This window comes from Leguminivora glycinivorella, chromosome 13 (assembly GCF_023078275.1).
Source record: "Leguminivora glycinivorella isolate SPB_JAAS2020 chromosome 13, LegGlyc_1.1, whole genome shotgun sequence".
In the NCBI taxonomy this organism is placed as follows: Eukaryota; Metazoa; Arthropoda; class Insecta; order Lepidoptera; family Tortricidae; genus Leguminivora; species Leguminivora glycinivorella.
In genome coordinates, this window is record NC_062983.1 from 4,903,703 (window position 1) to 4,926,284 (window position 22,582).

Here is a 22,582-nt window from a genome sequence, read left to right on the forward strand (position 1 = left end):
TCAAAACGATTTGCTAATATGGAATTACTACGAAATACTGAGGAGTGACGTCACGCTCAATTCATTTACTTTACTTTCTCTTTGACTTATTAAATAGAAATTATGTTTGAAAATAACTACTGTCCATATTTCTTTTCTAATTGTGTAGTGCTTTATTCCGTGCAGTGCATAAAATATTTTATTTTAAATATAATAGAGATCTTCATGAAACATTAATAAAGTGTTGGTCGAAGAAATGTCATTTTGGTGTCGTATCGACAGTACTCTTTATTGAACTGTGGTATCGGTGCAGTTTATGATAATACTAGCTTTTGCCCGCGGCTTCGCTCGCGTTAGAAAGAGACAAAAAGTAGCCTATGTCACTCTCCATCTCTTCAACTATCTCCACTTAAAAAATCACGTCAATTCGTCGCTCCGTTTTGCCGTGAAAGACGGACAAACAAACAGATACACACACTTTCACATCTATAATATTAGTAAGGATACTCGTACGATGAAAGATGCCGTTACGCAATGCATTCCTCATAAAAATATGTTTGCAATTTTTCTTATCAAAACCTTTGACATCCATTAATATTTGAATTTGGTTTAATGAGCTGACCTGTCACGTTGCGTTGATAATGAAATCTGTTACCAATGTTTCCATAACTGTTGTTTTCTATTTGATTAAGTATTTTTAGAGTTCTGTGCCCAAAGATACGTTCCGTTTGTACCTTATTTTAACAGGAAGTTACTTAGTTTAACAGGAAGAGATTCTTAGGGATTAGTTCGCCTTTGTACAACTTTTACGATGACCGGTCTGGCTCAGTCGGTAGTGACACTGCCTGCTAAGCCGCGGTCCTGGGTTCGAATCCCGGTAAGGGCATTTATTTTTGTGATGAGCACATATATTTGTTTCTGAGTCATGGATGTTTTCTGTGTATATTTATCTATTTAAGTATGTATATCATCGCATAGCAGCCATAGTACAAGCTTTGCTTAGTTTGGGGCTAAATTGATCTGTGTAAGGTGTACCCAATATTATTTATTTATTTATTTTTTACCTACTTATTTCTTTTGTTGGTGCGGCTGCGTTCTCACTCCTCAGTTGAAAACCTCAAACGTCGCAAGTATGCCACGCTCGGCATACGCCGTGTCTTGCGTGGGCGACCGTCGCGCGACCGTCGCCGTCGCGTCTCATACTTCCATATCGATAAGGCTTGATTTCGTATGCGTCGCATCGCCGTCGCGCGACCATCGCGCGACCGTCGCTCACGCAAGCCTAGGCGATATTTGCGGCGTTTGGGGTTGAAACACTTGAAACCCTGCGGGTCTAGTACGCGCGTCGCCTTGAGGAACTATCCAAGCGACTCATAGATGCTTCTGGTGACCAGAGGGTTGCCCAATATTTCGCTCATCGAATCAGCATTGCTATCCAGCGGGGCAATCCGGTCAGCCTTCTGAGCACCTTACCTAACGACGAAGACTTATGCATTTCTATTTTATATTTACCTTATTTGATTTATTTTGTTCAATAAATAAAAAAAGCAGACTTTATATCATTATAATAAGTAAAATAAATATAATAAGAGCTGGTAGCCTAGCGGTAAGTACGTGCGACTTTCGTTCCGGAGGTCGCGGGTTCGAACCCCGGCTCGCACCAATGAGTTTTTCGGAATTTATGTGCGAAATGTCATTTGACATTTGCCAGTCGCTTTTCGGTAAAGCAAAACATCATGAGGAAACCGGACTAATTCCAAAAAGGTCTAGTTTACCCTTAGGGTTGGAAGGTAGATGGCAGTCGCTTTCGTAAAAACTAGTGCCTACGCCAAATCTTGGAATTACTTGTCAAAGCGGACCCCAGTGGCAAATGCCGGGATAACGCAAGGAGGATGATGAAGTAAAATTAAATATCTACCAATCGAACATTTTTGTGCTCTAGTTAATATGCCGAAAAACAACATTCAAGCTTGCTAATTTCATTATCAGCACGAAAGGTCAACTCATTAAGACAAAATTTAAGACGTAATGGGTGTCAAAGGTCTTTGATAAACTAAATCGTAAACATGAGAAATGCAACGTGCAGGTTTTAATAAGATACAGCTTTTGCTCGCGGCTTCGCTAGCATTAAATGCGAAAATTGCGGAACGCTCCATACACCCCCCCCATTTTATGGAAGTGGGGGGTTAGAAAGAGACAAAAAGTAGACTAAGTCACTCTCCATCCTTTCAACTATCTCCACTTAAAATCACGTCAATTCGTCGCTCCGTTTTGCCGTGAAGCGTTTTCACGTTATCCGATCCGTTAACGGATGTCGGAAGGATTTCAAAGGCAAAAATCAAAGATGGCGGCTTGAATCAAATATGATGTCGGTCCTACATACGATATCGGATCGGTAAAAATGCACAAAGACGGACAAAGAAACAGACACACACCTTTCCCATTTATAATTCACTAGCTTTTGCCCGCGGCTTCGCACGCGTTTTTGAAAATTGCGGAATGCACCATACAAACTTCCACTCCCCATTTACGGAAACGGGAGGTTAACAACAAAAAGTAGACTAAGTCACTCTCGATCCCTTCAACAATTTCCACTTATTAAATCACGTCAATACGTCTCTCCGTTTTTCCGTGAAAGACGGGCAAACAAACAGACACACTTTCCCATTTATAATATTAGTATGGATATTAGTACCTGTGTGTAAAAAGCGATACCTAATTATAGGTTCAGCAGAGTTAAGAGGTAGGGGCAAGATGAACAGTGCATTGTCTTTGGCGTTCGCGGCGGTATCAGTCTACCGGTATTACAAATAGCTACACTATATCTGAGCTGTTTCAGAATTTGGAACCCCCCAATTAGCGTAAGATGTTTACAAAACTTAACTCGCTGTCAGTTTTGTGACGACAATTCTGAATCTGTTTAGTAAAACGTCCGAGTTTGTCTGTTACCATTAAACTGAGATCCACTTGTATCTTTATATAAATAAACTGACAAAGCTGCTTTATAGCAAGCAACAAAGTGGGACGTTTTCCCGTGCACACTCACAATGAAGCCAAACGCATAAGTGGCTCCCCTGATGTTGCTTATGTCCATGGGCGGCGATGACTGCTTACCATCAGGCGGCTCGTCTGCTCGTTTGCTGCCTATTTCATAAAAATTCTGTAAAACTGAAAATGCTCATCTACTCAAATATTGCAATAATCTATAGTGCTCCACGTGTCCCTAAAGTACAAAACGCCTCAAAGGGAAGTGTAAATAATATCAGAACCCTCTTCAGGTAAAGGCGACAGAAAGTTACTTACAACTGAAAGAAACCTAATATCAACCATCTTAACAATAACTTTACAAAAAGATGGATTGAGCATCCCGCTGCACAAAAAATTGACAAGCTATAAAGAACACAAACGAATTTATAGTTTAAAGCTCAGTGATATGTGTGAAGATGCCGTGGCAATAGTTAATAGATGTGACAAAATTTGGTGTCCCGTTTTTATTCTCTGAGGGATTACCATAGACTTATACATGTAGACCGAGGGTGTTTGTTATGCAGTGCTCTAAATGACTATATACTGTCATCCTGCTCACTCTACTGAAGCATAAATTGCTTACTGAGAGAGACAGATATAGTTTCTCTACTCGATCTTCAATCTGTAACGTGGTAGTGCTTTCTCTTCATTTTTATGAAAATCATATGGATTTTGGAGCTGTCGGTCGTATATAAACATTAAATAAAGGTCACATACAGAAAAAAAAAGACCAAGGCCTCCCAGTGTCCCGACCTGGAATTGAACCAGCGTCCTCCGTTTACCGGACGGATGTCTGAACCACTCGGCCATCGGATCACGAAATCAAGAGTCGAAAATTCGGCTCGTGGCGTATAGATTTACTTTCGTAATAGAAACACCGCGCTTACATCACATACCCGTCATCTAGTAGTATATGTACAATCTATAGGCTTATACATTTCGCGGCCTATGTTATGACGGCACAGGTATATTTTTAGAGGTATTCTGGGGCCTTATTTATTCTTATTCCTTCGCAAACGTGATTTATACAGTGGTAGTTATGAGGAAAAACCCATACCGTATGTGTTGTATATTTGGGTTGCTCAGGGTTCTTTATTAGGGCCACTAATGTTTAAGTCTTTTTTTTTTATACCACACGGCGACAAACACACATACAGCCCTTCTTATGGTTAGCAGTTCCCGTAGCCTAACGTTTGCAACTCCAGGGGTGTTACATGTGCGGTATTCGTTTCTTAATTAAAACGCTTACATTCGCAAAAAGTCAAAGCTTAATAATATTAAGTCAGCCATTTCACTTACAACAAACTACAATGCAGTTCTTCAAAAAAAGGAGGATACATTAAACAGTACGTACCGTATGTATGTCCTTTGACATTAGATAATTATAATCTTTGTAAGTAGATTCGTAATTCACTGAGAGGAATATGGTTGGTAGTGTCAAAAATTAATAATACAGACACTTGTGCCTTTTCTTTAAATGCAATATTGACTTTACTTTGTTTTATTAGTTGTTTCTTCGTGGCATATGAATATTATACTTTTTGTCCAATTTTATTATGAACTGTTAGGTGTGTTAGTGCTAACAAAAACCTAGGTTTCTAAGATTTACGACAAATATTTCTAGAGATCTATGTTTAGGTACCAGAGCAAGATAAAATTGCTTAAATATGACTCTCGATAGTTTAAATTTTATAAGTAAACAATTTTAATTCACCAAACTTACAAAATTATGCAAAAATTATTCGAAAACTAACATTCAAATGAACGGCAGTTTTCATTAGTGGAAAGTAATTTAAATTCATTAGTTGGCGTTGTTGAGATATTTAAATAATTTGATTTGGCACTGTAAATCTGGACGAACAAAAGGTTATAATTTGAGTTAAGGGTTGGGTTTTGAAGCTGATAATGTTTGGATATGAAAATGAAGGTCCGACCGAGATTCTCGGCCGGCCGAGACTCCATACAATTTATTCGCGGCCGAGAATCTTGGTTGGACCTTAATAAAAATATTCAACATTATACTAAGAACTACGAGCTGTGACTGGGTGACCTAGGGGTTCATGGCGTTAGCCCAGATTACTAAAGACGCCAGTTCGTATCCGGCCTTCGCCACTGGCGGTGTCCGTCATTTTTTCTTTAATTTTTTTATTTATATATATAGTGTGACTACTTAAAAAAAACAAATCAAAACATTTGTTAAAACAATTTGATTTGTTCCCATAGTCATGAGTCAACAGTATGCTGAATATCACACGTACACTGACAGACTAGATAATATACTTGCTTAAACAAAAATGCAATATCTTAAACTGCTGCAAATATTTCACAATATTACGTCTTCAACGAGTTCCTTACACTGAATAAACTTTTTTTATAGAATACTCACGGCGGAATACTCATTTGCTCACGGCTTCGCTCGCGTTAGAAAGAGACGAAAAGTAGCATTATGTCACTCTCCATCCCTTCAACTATCTCCACTTAAAAAATCACGTCAATTCGTCGCTCCGTTTGGCCGTGAACAAACAGACACACACACTTTCCCATTTATAATATTAGTATGGATAGAACGTCAACCAAATCTTGGCACAAAAAAAAATTGAAAAAATGTAGTGGACCGATTTTCATGAAACATGACTAAGAACACTCCCGACTAACTCAGCTTTCAGACAATAAAAACTAAATCTAAATCGGTTCAGACGACACCTGAACAGCGTGCATCGATCCATGTCGTTCACATTGGAAATGGAAAAAGATAGGGGTATTGCATTTTTTGATGTGAGCTTGAAGGTTGGAACTGAGGGCACGCTGGGACACTCTGTCTATAGGAAACCGACGCATACAGATCGTTACTTGCATGCGAGCTCACACCATCATCCCAGACAGTTAAACTCGGTCGTAACATCACTAACCAATCGAGCACACGCTTTGTGTGACTCCTCTCATCTTGTACAGGAGTTGAACCATGTTCAGAGAGTCCTGAGGAGAAATGGTTACCGAGTTGACGTTAATAAACGGGATGCAAAACCCAAGCACCTCACTCATCGCGTAGAGAGACAACCAGCGTTTATGCCGTACGTAAAGGGAGTGACAGATAAGATCTCTAAAATACTAAACAATTACTCTGTAAAAACTATCTTCACCCAACACAGGAAAATTGCACAGTTCTTGCGGTCACCTAAGGACAATTTTCCTCTGGAAAAACCTGGTGTGTACAAAGTTGAGTGCAGTTGTGGCAGTTCTTACATAGGGCAGACCAAGCGCACTATTGCCTGCAGAATTAAAGAACACATTGCTGCAGTCAAAAAGAACGATACTCGCACGTCGGCTATTGCTCAACATCTCATTGGACTCAATGAGACTGGGTGCAAATCATTGGATCGAGTTGCATAGTCCTAAGGTAATTTCGACGGAACGCCACTACATACCGAGATTGGTAAGAGAAGCCATTGAGATTCACAAATATAAAAATTTCAATCGTGAGGATGACTTCAAACTATCTAATGTATGGAATCCAGTGATTTGTTTGTGTAAAAAACCGGTGAAGTCAGAATTGAACAAACGTAGTGACACTGTGAGTGTAGTGTGTTTGGACAGACCATCGAGTGTGAATGCGACCAGGGGTAACGCTGAAAGTGAACGCAGCCGACGCGCGCGAAGGAGGGTAGATCGCGCGCTGTCTATTCTATAACTTTAACATCCACCCGCCTTCGTCAGTTTTCCGTGATCATGATGCAATTGATGCATGCAACTGCGTCGAAATATCGGGAGCTAGACAAAAATCAAAAAGGTAATCACGGTCTATATCCCGGTCAATATAAGTCTAATGAAAATAACCGTGAATCATTCAAAACTCTTTTTATAATGTGTTTATATATTTTGTATTGTTTTGTAAGTGGTTTTGTATTTTATAACTTAAGAAGGAAAATAAATAAAAAAAATTTAATTAAACCATTTCCTGAGCGAAACAGTAAAAAAATGTTATGAGTTCAGTTAAAGTAAAAAAAAAATAGTTTTCGGTTTATCTTATGTATTTCCATAAAAAGTAGAAATTACTATTAACATTAGTAAAAAAAAAATAGGAATGTTAGTATTTTAAAAGCGGTCCCCTGTCTATTAAATTTGTCAGGTTTTCAGTACTGTCTGTTCTATCACGCTTGCACTGGTCCCACCGCCAGCTAGTAAACTATGAGCTATCGGCTATAAAATCGAACAAAAGATAATCACTCCCGCGTAAATAAAAGAGACACGGCGATGTTTATAGTTACTCGCCCAGCGGTGAGCTATCAATATCGCCGTGTCTCTTTTATTTGCACGGGAGTGCTTATCTTTTGTTCGTTTTTATAGCCGATAGCTCATAGCTTACTGGCTCGCGGTGGGACCAGTGCCTTAGTGTAAGGCCTCATATTAGGAGTACAGCGGGGCGGGGCGTGCGGCGTGCATGTCAAACAATTGAACATCTGACAAGTGTCCTGAGTCCACGCTGCATAGATTGCGCGCTCGCCCGCTCCGCTCTTACATTAGGCGTACACACACTGGTACAGTTGTTCTTTCAATTTAGCAGTCGCGTCATCGGACGCGCGGCGCGCATGCGTAGTACAAGTGGAAAGCTGTTCGCACGCTTGCTCATTGAAGCGACGAGCGTTCGTCAGGGTGAGATCCAACTCGTACCCAAGGTTGGCTGCTGCACGGGACAGCTCTTGCATGCAGGCTGGGACGTCACCTCTGAAAATTTATCAACTTTAAAGGAAGAATCTGGGCCGAAGCGTTGTTTTATGGAAAGCGTCATGTGAATCAATCGTCATAGAAGACGGAGTTTCATAATTATAGCGTGCCTCGGTCTCTTCTATTGTCAGCATGCTATGGCGCCAGTCATCGTTTTTTTAGTAGCCTGATTTAGTGTCACACTACTGGCAAAGGCCTCGCTTTTTCCAGACAACATTTGTATAATTCTGCCAATCTACAGCACAATAATGGGTTGGCAACGCGCATGTGACACTCCTTGAGTTGCAGGCGTCCATAGGTGACGGTGACCGCTTTCCATCAGGCGGACCGTATGCTTGATTGCCACCGACGTAGTATTAAAAACAATCTGGATAAAATGAGTCCAAGTTAGCGTTACTGGAGGAAATGTATAGCACAAAGTTTTGACTAAATGGCCTAATGGACTGTTTTTGATTGCTTCACTAATGCAACAGTGACGTATATGTACATAGTTTGAATTTGGATCTTTGCGGTGGTCTTAGAACGTATGTACAGAGACTGATACTAAATATTTACTCGGTAAACTAAGCAATGCAAAATGTCTGGATGTACTTATCAGTAGGATTTTGTGACATCAATCAAGACGCTGCCGATGGAATGCCATCCCTACAGCAAGGAGACATTCGACACTTACTTTGGTATAGCCACGGTCCCTTCATTAAACGACTTGGTTGCATCAGTAACCTGGGCCTGCATATGCTGTCTAGTGATTTGGATCATCTCATCAGCGTAAACGCCCATCTTAGCGATGCCGTCTCTGGCTGCCTCCACACACTTGTGGATGTCAGAGACATGCTGACTGGCCAGTGTGCGTGCAGCGCGACGCTCCTCGTCACAAGATGCTGTGGATATTGAATCAATTTTATTAAATAGATGCAATGACAACGCTAAAGCGCTGGTAGCCTTGCGGTAAGTACGTGCGACTTTCGTTCCGGAGGTCGCGGGTTCGAACCCATTTGATATTTGCCAGGCTCGCACCAATGAGTTTTTTGGCGGAATGTGTGGGGTCGATCTGTTGACGAAATGTCATTTGATATTTGCCAGTCGCTTTTCGGTGAAAGAAAACATCGTGAGGAAACCGGACTAATTGCAATAAGGTCTAGTTTACCCTTCGGTTTGGAAGGTCAGATGGCAGTAGCTTTCGTAAAAACTAGTGTCTACGCCAAATCTTAGGATTAGTTGTCAAAGCGGACCCCAGGCCCCCATGAGCCGGTGGCAAATGCCGGGATAACGCAAGGAGGATGATGGTGATGAGATGCAAAGACAGCCAAAATCCTGGAGATTACTTTGCTGCGGGTCGATTTATGAGTCTCACGCGTTCGAATTCAGAAAATTGTCACTGAAAATAATAGGCAAGTTACCGTTTACAACCGGTATTTTAGTGACAGTGAGACCTAAAAATTAGTCGGCCCCAGGCCCCCATGGTCCCGGATAACGCAAGGAGGATGATGATGATGAGATGGAAAGACAGCCAAAATCCTGTAGATTACTTTGCTGGTCCGGATAACATGATAGTCAAGTGTGAAAGTAATATCTTTTGATTGACATGGATTTCGAAAGTAACGCTTGATTCCATCGATTTCGAAGACAATGTTAAATCTGACCTTTTTGTGACTGTTTTGCGTGATGTAAATATAATCTCGGTGAAGGAAATGCGAGAGCACAATATCTTAGCGAAACGAGCTTGAAACGATAACACAACAATTCTTCGCCCGGCTAAATACCCCAGTTATCGATGGGTAAATTTGGTGGAAGTAAAACACTGGTACCAGAAAAAAAAATAGTAGATATACAGAAAAGGTATAAGTGGCAAGCAGTCAAGTTAGAGGCCAGTATACGATTTTATCGATGTGCCAGAAGGGCAATGTAAGGCAGAAGCTAATGAAATAAGTAAGACTAATTTATCTTCCTAAAATTAAAACGGAGGGATCCAACATTCTTTTGCTAGGAGTAACGGTCCTCCAACAAATTCCGTCACCACCTTAGGTGGAGTGCCACAGGGTCACCATACTCATCATATCATTCGTCTGCGTTCAACCCGGAGTTAGCATCCAATCCGTGGAGGTTGTTGAAATTTCTCACCAGGCACTTTTAATTCATCAGCCAGCTGGATAAGCACATCGTATAACTTCTGTTTTTCTGCACCGCTTGGTTAATCTCGTCTTTAATCCTCCTCAGCAGCTTGGCTGTGAACTGTTGGTACGAGGTTTGGATGTTCCGGTGGTATGCGTCCAGGAATGGTGCCAAGACTGTGTCGACGTATCTTGACACTTCGCTGAAATATAAGACTTACAAATTTAATTATCAGTTTAACCGTAGCGTGTGCAACCTGTCACTACTATTGTTGTATTCAACAATTTCAAATTTTTTTAACCCGTTAAAAGCTAAGAGTGGCATTAAAAGTTGAACAGTTTCATGTCCACTACCTACAGCGTTATGGAATAGAAACATGAATTTAAGTATGTACATTTTCTAAATTTATTTATTTGTGTGAATCACATTTTTAATTGATGTGGACTGAACAATGGAAGAATTTTAAATGTTCAATAGGCACCAGGGGGCCGATTTTTGAGTCTCACTGTCACTAAAATACCGGTTGAAAACGGTGAATTGCCTACTATTTTCAGTGACAATTTTCTGAATTCGAACGCCGTGAGATTCAAAAATCGGCCCCCTGATGACTGAAACCAAAGCGGACCAGTAGGCCTAGCACATGATGGCCGCGGGAGTATGTCGCCGCGAGATAGACTACCCGTCCTTATGTCATTAATACAGTTAGAAGAAGACGTGGCATCTATCTCGCGGCGACATACTCCCGCGGCCATCATGTGCTAGGCCTACAGAGAGGGACCATGGGCCCGTTTCTCGAAAGGTACGAGCCTTGTATTACAAGTGTGTTTCCATGACAACCCATACGATTTGACAGGTCGCACACTTGTAATACAAGGCTTGTACCTTCTGAGAAACGGGCCTCATGTATCATTCCAAGCAGTCGTTTGATAGCCCACGTAATAATCCTGTACAAGTAATCATAATAAATAACTCCCTTTACTTATAGATCTTTCAAACCCTACATGAACGATGCCAGCCCCGGCCGGCTCCCCGCGCACCCTAAAATGGGGGATGGAAGTTTATATGGAGCATTTGGCAAAAAATTGCGAACAAAGTGCAATAAATTAAAGAAGTTATCAACCTATTCACCAGCGCCTGACGAGGAGACACCTTCCTATAATCCTTTGGGGACCTGGTCCTCAGCTTCTCTCGCATATAGTTCAAATGGTTGTCAAGGTCAACAGGCTGCAGCTGCCAAGGCAGGACCTCGAAGCACAGTCCGCCATCTTGCCGGACGTGCACGCTTCTTAGCTTGAAAAATAAAAAAAATCACTCGAAATATGCTAGACGAGAGTTACTTTATTTTCTGTACCGTGAATTTCATCGGAACGAGGAGGCATACTCAAGCCACCCTATTAGTCCATGCGTGAGAGCGAGAAGATGATATGTTTTTTCTCTCTCTCACATATGAATGACAGTGACATGCCTAGACACTTGCACAGGCGCCGCCTGGCGGGATAAAATGTCAGTGTGCCTCCTCATTTATGTGCGAAATGACATTTGAAAGTTCAGTGATTTGCCAGTCGCTTTTCGGTGTAGGAAAACATCGTGTGGAAACCGGCGTAATCCCAATAAGAGGCCTAGTTACCTTTCGAGTTGGAAGGTCAAATGGCAGTTGCTGTCGTTAAACTAGTGGCTACGCCAAATCTAGGGGATAAGTCGTCAAAGCGGACCCCAGTCTCCCATGAGCCTTGACAAAATGCCGGCATAACGCAAGGAGGACGGTGATGACCGTCCTAAAATAATTAACGATTCATCTTACGAAAAACCGGCCAAGAGCGTGTCGGGCCACGCTCAGTGTAGGGTTCCGTAGTTTTTCGTATTTTTCTCAAAAACTTCTGAACCTATCAAGTTCAAAATAATTTTCCTAGAAAGTCTTTATAAAGTTCTACTTTTGTGATTTTTTTCATATTTTTTAAACATATGGTTCAAAAGTTAGAGGGGGGGGGACGCACTTTTTTTTCCTTTAGGAGCGATTATTTCCGAAGATATTAATATTATCAAAAAACGATCTTAGTAAACCCTTATTCATTTTTAAATACCTATCCAACAATATATCATACGTTGGGGTTGAAATGAAAAAAAAAATCAGCCCCCACTTTACATGTAGGGGGGGTACCCTAATAAAACATTTTTTTCCATTTTTTATTTTTGCACTTTGTTGGCGTGATTGATATACATATTGATACCAAATTTCAGCTTTCTAGTGCTTACGGTTACTGAGATTATCCGCGGACGGACGGACGGACGGACGGACGGACGGACGGACGGACGGACGGACGGACAGACAGACATGGCGAAACTATAAGGGTTCCTAGTTGGCTACGGAACCCTAAAAAGAGTTAAAACCAAGCTGTGTGCGTAGCCGAATGCACGCTCACGAACCGCTCACGATAATATCTCTTTCGTAGCTATCTCCCATACAACCATTTCGGTCGCAAAATCTTCAAATCAGTAATGAACTGTCAAATGTGACATAACACGTGGTAACGTCGTGCAAACAATGCGACCGTATTGATACAATAACAAAATGTAGTCGGCGTGTGCACTTGTTACGGTAACAAAATGTGTACGAATCTGTGGCTGTCAATGTCACTGACAGAACGATTTTTAACGACACTTTATTAGTCGACGTATGCACACATAACGGTAACAACAAGTGGACGAATTTGTAGCTGTCATTGTCTCTGTCAGAACGGTTTCTGACAGTGACAATGACATAATTTGTACACACATGTGTAGGTCTGATTACCGAACTGCTCCTAAACCACTGTAACCGCAAATGACAATCTGAAATACGAAGGTTTCTCAAACTGTCTTGTGAAGTTGTGGACTGGTTGTTTTAAATCATTTAAATATGAGCGAATTAAATAAAAATAAACAACGACGACCGAGATTTTTTCGAATTAAATAATAATAAACAACGATTTAATCACTCTTCGACATTTTATAGAAATGTGGGAAAGTTAAGAAAAGTGCAGAATGATTATACAAATAGATAAGCACTTTATAGTTACTTAATGTATTAAATCTTGTGTATTGGCGCGACAGAGCCAGACTACTATTTCTGCGACGTTTTGGTGGCGTTTCGCGTCGCAGAAATGCCATTCGGCTACGGTGCCTGCTCGCTTTTAAGTATTCTTCGACCAAATACAGGTTTTGCTATTTGACATCTTTTGAACACATTTTTAACCTCCGACGCAAAAACGAAGGGGTGTTATAAGTTTGACGTGTCTGTCTGTCTGTCTATCTGTCGGTCTGTCTGTCTGTTTGTCTGTTTGTCTGTCTGTCTGTGTGTGTGTCTGTCTGTGGCATCTTAGCTCCCGAACGGATGAACCGATTTAGATTTAGTTTTTTTTTGTTTGAAAGCTGAGTTAATCGGGAGTGTTCTTCGCCATGTTTCATGAAAATCTGTCTACTATGTCGGGGATTTTTTTTTAATTTTAATTTTGTGGTTAAGTTATTCGTAGAAAATGTACCAACCCTACAATCACTGCTGGTTCCCGTGGCTTTCCATGTAAATAAGCACAAGAACACAAAAGGAATGAACATTTCTCGTAAACTAACACGATTTTTTCAATTATTCTTCTACTTCAAAGCAGGTCTTATGTTATCGTAGCTTAGCGAGCGTTCGCTCAATGCATTTTATAATTTTTTTTCGTTGTATTGTTTTTGTTATATTTTAATGACTCGAAATGGCCCCACCTAATCCCACAGTCGACTTCTACGACACTGACGGCAAGAAAGGGGGAGGTGAAATTCTTAACGCGTCACCAAATGCTTGTAAAGTCACTTTAAGGTAAATGGTTGTTATAACTTGTCTTGTACATACCTACATACGTATATTTTGCTTATCATAACCTAACCACAAAATTAAAAATTTGAAAAAACCCTTTGATTTCACTATCTCATTGTCCTTCACGGAGCGAACCGAGATCTATAATGCAAGTAGTAAACCCACAACCACTCAATGCTTTGGTTTCTGTCAATGTACCCTGTGTCCTAGAGCCTCCGGGATTATGCCGTGATGATGGCAAGAGGCCAGATGGTCTTACGTTGGTTCCTTGGCAGAAAGGTCGGTGCCTCTTATGGGACGCAACGTGCGTTAGCACCTTTGCACCGTCCCATGTGTGTCAAACCATCAGTGCTGCTGGTGCGGCTGCCGAATATGCTGCGAAGCAAAAGCACTCAAACCAACCAACCACCACCAACCAACCAACCACCAAACCAACCAACCGACCAACCAACCAACCAACCAACCAACCAACGAACCAACCAACCAACCAACCAACCAACCACCAACCAACCAACCAACCAACCAACCAACCAACCAACCAACCAACCACCAACCAACCAACGTATGATTTTATACCAGTTGCGGTGGAGACTGCAGGTCCTTGGGGTGCGGAGGCTAAGGAGTTTGTGTGGGAATTGGGTCGGCGGCTTAGAGGCAGGGGTTGCAATTCTCGTTCCGGATCGTACCTGGTCTAACAAATTTCCCTGGCTATTCAACGGGGTAACGCGGCCAGTGTTATGGGAACTTTTGGGGCAGCTGCGGTCCGGGTTGGCACCATACCCTAGGTTATTTAGTGTTTAAGTTTGACAAAGCCTGTAGCTGATTTGTTTTATGCCCTCGGTCGTCAGTTTGGTTGAGGGCAACATATTACTTAACGGTAACGACCCTCTGAGGCGATTTGCTCGCAGCATTTGGAACCCCAAAGTCTGCACCTGATTGGTTTAACTCTGGCTCGCGATTTAACTGTTATTTTAGTATGCAATTACATGCTTCAGTGGTTCCATGGAGATTTCTTTGCCCAGATGAAAACGGTATTAATTACAATTCGCTGAATCCATTTTCCTATTCTCGAACGGAAATGTACGACAGGAAGGTAACTAAAATCAATGCTGCAGAAAATGTAGGTAGTAATAAAAATATCTTGGGTAAATTTAAAGCAACATTTTAAACGCATAAAATAAGTTATTAAAGTAAGTTAAGCTTATAAATTGAAATAGATATCATACACGAAAGAAAAAACGACAAGGCCCACTGGTGGCCGAGCCGGGAATCGAACCCGGGCCTTCAGCTTACGCGGCTAACGTCTTTACCACTAGACCACCCGCCCGCCGTGGTACCCGACGAAATTTCTCTAGTGTATGTTATCTCTGATAAGGCTAGGCGCCTTTAGACCAACTCTAAGGGCGAGCAATTAGTGCATGCACCTCCTATATGAATCCTTTGCAGGATTACGATATAGCGAGAGAGATGGTGCTGCCATCTATACAACTACGGAACAATATAATAATTTGATTTGTTCCCTAGTTGTAAGTTAAGCTTGTAAATTCTAGCTATCAATTTACAAGTGCTAACTCACCGTATACTGTCGTACTTACTGTACCAAAATCACTAATTAATATTAGCTCATATCACCTTGACCACAGTATAATAAAGAGTACTATCGTACAGTATGGCCACTCCTGCTCCCCGCTGAAAGTGCCGCCCACCCCCTCTCGGTTACCTCACAGTTACCGCCTGTCAAAAACACGAACAGTCGACCTGTCATATTTCACTCATACAAGCATAGTACGCGTTCACCTACACGAGCTAAGACTGTGTGCTAGGAATGCGCCTCTTTCAATATATTTGATCGCCAGTGTCCGAGGTGTGCCTTGACTCTGGCGAAATAGTCCCAATAATGGACTGAAGCCATTTTATTAAAAAAAAAGTTATGGGTTCTAAATATTGTCATTTTACATCAGTAAGTAGTTTGAGGTCTATCTGTGTAAGGTGTCCCCCAATGATTAAGCATTACGTGGTAGGTACGCGCAATATTTCAGAATAAGATACTTAAAATAAATTTAATGTTAATTAATGATCCAAATACGTATTATTGTATTACGTATATACTTAAATGCACTTTTCAGAATTAATTACAAACTCAGACTCAAGATCTGAGCATTTAACGAGGCCAAAGTAAACATGGCTACCCGTAAATGTGCACGTTCTAAAAATACACAACAGAAACCTGTTACCTGCTGAAGAAAAAATTCATTAGCTGTATAATTAAATCAGTTAGGTAAGTAACGTCTAGGTCTAGCGCAGGACTAAGAAATGACAGTACACATTGTTAACCGGACCACTGTGTAAGATAAGACATTGTTAGGACATACATACATACAATCACGCCTGTATCCCATGAAGGGGTAGGCAGAGCACATGACACTACTCAAGTTTCAGTGCCACTCTTGGCAAATAAGGGGTTGACAGAAAACGAAACTGTGACATTGCAGTGACAGGTTGCCAGCCTCTCACATAATGACACAATGGAATGTTAGGACATAATGTACCGGAAAATACATTTAATGAAAAAAAATCAAAATCGGTCCAGTAATGACGGAGATATCGTGGAACAAACATTAAAAAAAACATACAGACGAATTGAGAATTACCTTGCTTGAGATTTGGGGCGGCGGTTAAATATAAAGAAAAGTAAAATTCTGAAAATGACACATTACAATGAAATGAAAATGACGATTTTGGAGCTCCGGGCATGTTACTTGGAACCGTTGATACTTGATATATATTATCTTTACTAGAAATGTAATTATTATTATTTCTTTAAGTCAAGTGTATAGTTATTTGAAATTACTAGTCGAAGTTTTAAAGATACATAAGTCCTCAGGCCGGAAGGCGTCCAATTTCCGCAGGCCTCTGCGCCAAGAAATGGATCTACCACTTCCCGGCTCAAGATACGTGATATTTAATTGCTAAAAAAGAAAAATTATGAACCCTCAAGAGCCAGAGACATATTTCCTATGGTAAATAACAATGCCAGTACACAGTACAGTAAAATGTGACACGCACTGCCCCTATACAAATAGATTAAACTATTTCTTCTATCTAAATATAGTTCAGTGATTGGCATAGTCAATAATGAAATTGTGTTTAAGTAGGCATACACAATTCAGTAAAATCAAAATTACCTACCTAGTAGACCTGTTATGTGTTTAATTACATGATAACCTTATTTTTGATAACTAGGTTACACAAAACAAGTAGATATATATCTTAAACACGTAATGCTTTATTTGTGCAATTTTACAATACGTTGTGATAAAATGGTTAATGAATATGCTTCATGCGAATAAAAACTCTTAGTTTAATGATCATGGTCATTCTCTTGCCCTTCTCCCAGTTACTTGGGGTCGGCGTATATTAGAGATGCACCGAATGAATATTCGGTATCCGGCCTATTCGGCCCTTATTTTAATATTCGGCCGGATACCGGATAGTGACGTACTATCCGGCCGGATACCGGATGTGTTATTTTTGATTGAATGATTTTGGGGTAAACAAATTAAATGTAAAAAAAAAAACAGTTGCGGTTATAATACTTATAATCATAGCCCTGTATTATTAAAAAAATAAACGTTTAAACAAAAACGGACTCCGCGCGAATTTCACTACGAAACAAGTCAAAACCTGCACGACGCGCCGGCTCCCTGCTTAAATTGTAGGTATTGTAGGTAAAATTCTGCTGTCCGAATATTCGGCGGCCGGATACCGAATATTCAGCCGATGATCGGGCCGAATATTCGGTATCCGGTATCCGGCCAAACAACTATTCGTTGCATCTCTAGCGTATATCTTCCTCTTCCATACATCGATATCACCTGTCATCTAATTAACTTGCTTTCGTTTAATGTCATCTCGCACAGTCCATCCACCTATTCTTCGATTTTCCTCTCCTTACTTCCTTCCACATTCATTCGTAATACCTTTCTCGTCACATGACTGGGATGACCCTTTTGCCATCCCGTCATCCCCATTTGCAATGCTAGTTGATTCGCTCTTACTTTTCTACTATCGGTGCGACTTTCAGGCCCTTAAGTGTTCATGTTTTTTGTGTTGTTGCAATGAAATATCAAGTAACGAGGCATTTTTAATGTTTTTGTTGATTTCAACTTACAAAAAGTACGCCCGAAAGCTGCAAGCTGCGATTAAAGACGGACAACTCAGTGGATTTTACTGAGTTCATTTGACACGATAAGTAGATACGTTTGCTTGATCTATAGTTTATTCCAATATTTGGATCTGTTTTAGAACATCTGTGCGTCATAGGCTGTGGTCACCAAGATAGTTTCCCGGCACTTTGTGCTCGAAAAAACACATTATGAGCAGAGTTTACGAGCACCGTTCTCTCAGGAACTCCATCTCTGTTCCTGGACTATTCTGATTTTTTAATGAAATCGTTTATTCACAATGAACATATGGTAACAAAAGATCTTGGCTGGATCTGGCTTGGATTGGCTTAAGACTCATTTGAATGGAGTGTAGACTTTTGGATATTAATTTTAAAAGTAGTAAAACTATGTTAAAAAAAAACAGTGAGCAAGCGCCCGCAGTATGCGTCGCGCTCTCGATATGTAAAGGCGGGGTCGCTACTCTTGAGAAAGGTCCTTGAAAATGGATCGAAACATGACGAACGCTATATCGACTTAACACGTAAGTAACCCGCTTAACACATTTTTAAATATGTTTGAGTCTCACGGGAGTTTTATAAGTAGTTAAAATAGTAAAACTTGCGGGAGACTCGAATACGGCCTCTAGATCTACAGAGTGGGGCCTGTAACAAAGGCGAAGAATTGAACTGTAGGCTATTCTCCTTATATACTGATCAACATTTGTTCAGTGACTTTTAAAAATTATGAAGGTTTTAAATTTTTAATTTTTCATACAAAATAAATATTAGCTTCAATGTACGCCATTATTGTTGTCATTGACGTTGTCTGTCACACTTTTGGCTTAACGGAATTCGCAATACATTACCTCTTAGAAAAAACTTTCAAGGGTGATAAAAATCAAAATACAAGTTATTTTTAAAAGTCGCCGAACAAATGTTGATCAGTATAAGGAGAATAGCCTAGAGTTCAATTCTTCGCCTTTGTTACAGGCCCCACTCTGTATATTCCCGCCTGAAAAGATAGTTTTCGGTACAGATTAAGCTTTTTTGCCTGCACTAGTGTCTTGTCATGTCGAAATTTCAGAAAGCCAGCTGTACCTATTGAAAAACGTACACGTGCGAAATGAAATTCGTAACAAGGGTCGATTTAAAATACTCCCACCGGTCGTGTTTTGATTTATCGCCACTCGTTTCGAACTTTTTAGACTAGCCAAAGGCAAAGACATGGTGACGTGGAACTTCCTTTTGCCGCACCTGTATCGGAATGTACTATTACTTATGTTGGTTTTTGTAAATTAGTCGGTTCATTTACCTATCGCCAATAAAATTATCCAACGATCGCAAGTAATCGTTATCTAAATAAATAAAATCTATATATACATATAAAGACTAAACCATTTTTTTTTTTCAAAGGAAGCAAATGCTCGGCACCGTTTTCTAGCGATATAAATAAAACCAAGGACGATTACAATTTTATAGTCTTTGATAAAATCAGTATCGAGTATACTTATAAGTACATATAAGTATACAGAAATACTGTCAAAGTGTGAAGTCACAGTGCAATAGGCACACTGGCAGATGGTGCCACATTATTAATTAGCCCATTGTACAGATAAAGAATTTCATACGTGAGAGCGAGAAGATGATATTTTTTTCTCTCTCGCGCTGCCTGGCGGCATAAAATGTCAATGTGCCTCCTCATTGTTGTGTGTCTTGCCAATATTGACACCCGAGCAAGCCAAAGATTTCAATAAGTGTGTTGAAAAACATCGTATGAAACACGTGTGCATTGGCATAAATCGGCTCTCTTATGCGCACTCGCTTCGCTTGCGTGCACAATTTCGCCTCGTGTGTAATGACCAACTTAGCACAATATATCATAGACTATGCAGCGTGTAGATTCCATACGGGCAAATAATGTATGTAGTAATGGTTATAAAGATATTCGCCCGTAGGTATGGAATACACAGCTGTATTTTAATTCGCAGAATAATATTGTAGGTTATCATCGGTAGCATTATTTTGCATATATTATGTTATTAATTTTACCAACTTCTTGTTAATTAGGCAATGTAATTAAGAGCATTACATAATTAAGAAATAGATAAGACTGTGTTGGAGGTCAGTTTAATAATGTAGTTATACGTGATGAAGTCGCGATTTTAATAGTTATTTGTTATACAAGGGGGCAAAGTTGTATTTTAACGCCGAGTGTGGAATTGAAAAACGAGCAAGTGAAAGGATTCTATAGTTGAACCACGAGCAAAACGAGTGGTTCGAGAATAGAATCCTGAACTTGCGAGTTTTTTAACAAACGAGAAGTAAAATACATTTGCACCCGAGTGTAACACAAAACTTTTCCCCTCAATATAGCGAGGAAACTACAACGCAAAAAATGCGTTTATCACTGCTTCCAGTAATTCCACAGGTAGTAAATCATCTTTATTACTAGATTCACCTACTTTTATCAATTTTATAGCAGTTAATTTGAATTTATTCAAGGTCAAACTACTTTACCCACTAGTGGATAAAGTGCGTTTTTACCCGCTGGTATTAAAGGACAAAACACGTGTTTCCGAGCTAGTGAGGGGAAAAAATAATTACGTAGACGTTATTGAAAATAGTATCAAACTCATGGTAACCTAGCTAACACTCCTAACCGAAAACACGAACTCCTATAGATTCACGACCCCTGACCTGAAAAGCCCCCTAGTTTTTACTCCCATTAACGTGAAATTGAACAACAACATCTGTCTTTTCGTTCCTCCTTCCAACAATATTTTGGCTGTCTGAAATTCAGGTGTCGCTTTTAGAGCACGCTCGCATGGAATTTGATTCGTACCGCGATGGTGTAAAGTCTCTTTTGCAGTGTTATGCTTGTGATGTATTTTTGGGGGTACGTGAGGATAGATTTATGAGGAGAAGCAGCTTAGGACAATATCAAACTACTCGTTGCATCCTAAAAAATATACCGTAAAAATATACTTTAACCCTCTTATTCATAAACGTTCACTAAAGTTATGAAGCCGATAAAGTTCGTTTGTCCCTTTCCGACGTGTTAGTGTGATAGAAAGAGACAAACGAACTTTATCGGCTTGATAACTTTAGTAAACGTTTATGAATAAGGCTGTAAGGCTCTACGGGAGCGAGAATGCTAAAATGGAAAGGAGCCCCCCCCCCCCCCCCCTTCAAATTGGGGAGTCTAGTTTAAGATACTAGTGTTATTAATTAATTAGATTTATCAAAAAAATTGACTCTTTAAAATCGAGGTTCTTATCTCGACTGTTTCCTCCTTCGAAACTTAATCAATCGGAACGAAACTTGAGAATCTGAACAATGAAAATAATCTGTGTCGGACCGTTTAGTTTTTTGGCTCATTGTTACGTCTTGAGTATCACACCTTTTTTGCGCCATAATGAAAAAGGCCGTTTTAAATACGTACGTACGTGATTGACGCGCGATTGTCGCTAGATGTCACTATAACTATGCCTATACAAATAACTCGCATTTACTGATGTATGGAGTTACAACTCTTCACTTATTCCTCTATGATATGGTGGACAGCACGGGAAGCATGGTCGCGCGATAGACGATAAAATAGCAGGCCGTCCCTATCGCACTATTAGTAAATGCGATAGGGACGGCCTGATATTTTAACGTCTATCGCGCGACCAGCCGGCGTATTATGCTTCCAATTTTATCATTTATTCACGTGGATAAAGTATCCGTCACGCTTTGGCAAGTATGTCAGTGTGAGAGTGACAGATGGATTATCCACGCGGATAAGTGATAAAATTTGAAGCATGATACGCCTGCATGCTTCCCGTGCAGGACGAGGCTATACACTCGATCCTCTTTGGTGTAAGTCTGCTAGTAATAGTACCTAGTGTTGTTAGACTAACTTGTTCGCGTATGCGATTATTAAACAGTTATTAGTTCCCGACTGGCTTGTGCAAACTTAGCGTAGTCAATAATTGCAGCAATGGGATATTCGTATTAGTCTTACTAGAGTTTGAGTAGGAAATAGACAGATAGGTTGCTTCTGCAAATGTGCTACTCACAGAATTAGATTTAGATAGAAGAAACGAGTTCATTTATTTGTATGGCGGCCGAGCGTGTCAGATTTTGTACTGAAGTTGTTACTTGCCTGTGATTTTAAATATGTCTCAGGCCCTTGAGTGTTGATAAGTTTTATGTTGTTGCAATTAAATATCATGTAACGAGGCATTTTTAATGTTTTTGTTGACTTCAACTTACAAAAATTGACGCCCGAAAGCTGCAAGCTGCGATTAAAGACGGACAACTCAGTGGATTTCACTGAGTTCTTTTGACACGCTAAGTAGATACGTTTGCTTGATCTATGGTTTATATGACATCTGTGGTGCTACTCGACAATTTAAAGCGGTACCTATTATTCAACTTTACATATTCATATTCATTCATTTATTGCGTTCATGTTCCTACTATCCCAACAAATCAAATTATTTTGCATCACACCCGCACTTTAAATGTGCTATCGCACGCAGGCGGAGCGTGAGTTATAGAAAAGTCGTTCTCCCAAGGGAATAATTAAATTTCTTGTCTATTTACATATTTTTTACATTGCGAGTGTGATGAAAAACATTGTGTGTAACTCAGGGAGTACGAATATTACAAACTCGAGTTTTTAAATCGCTCCGGCACGCCGTCGCAATTTAACTTACTCTCGTTAGTAATATTCAACTTCCTCCCCTTGTTGCACA

General features: G+C 40.2%; 1 protein-coding gene and 1 non-coding gene across 2 annotated transcripts; both read right to left on the reverse strand.

Moving 5' to 3' along the window:
• Positions 1-7,447: 7,447 nt before the first annotated feature.
• LOC125232983 lies at positions 7,448-13,461 on the reverse strand. Its single transcript, XM_048138845.1, has 5 exons — positions 13,363-13,461; positions 10,961-11,130; positions 9,850-10,042; positions 8,402-8,609; positions 7,448-7,728 (listed from the first exon to the last, which is right to left on the reverse strand). The coding sequence occupies exons 4-5, from the start codon at positions 8,506-8,508 to the stop codon at positions 7,524-7,526; spliced, it is 312 nt and encodes a 103-aa protein (XP_047994802.1). The 5' UTR covers positions 8,509-8,609; positions 9,850-10,042; positions 10,961-11,130; positions 13,363-13,461; the 3' UTR covers positions 7,448-7,523.
• Positions 13,462-14,930: 1,469 nt separating this feature from the next.
• Positions 14,931-15,002, reverse strand: Trnat-cgu. Its single transcript has one exon. It is a non-coding gene; the product is annotated as a tRNA-Thr (tRNA).
• Between the last annotated feature and the right edge of the window lie 7,580 nt (positions 15,003-22,582).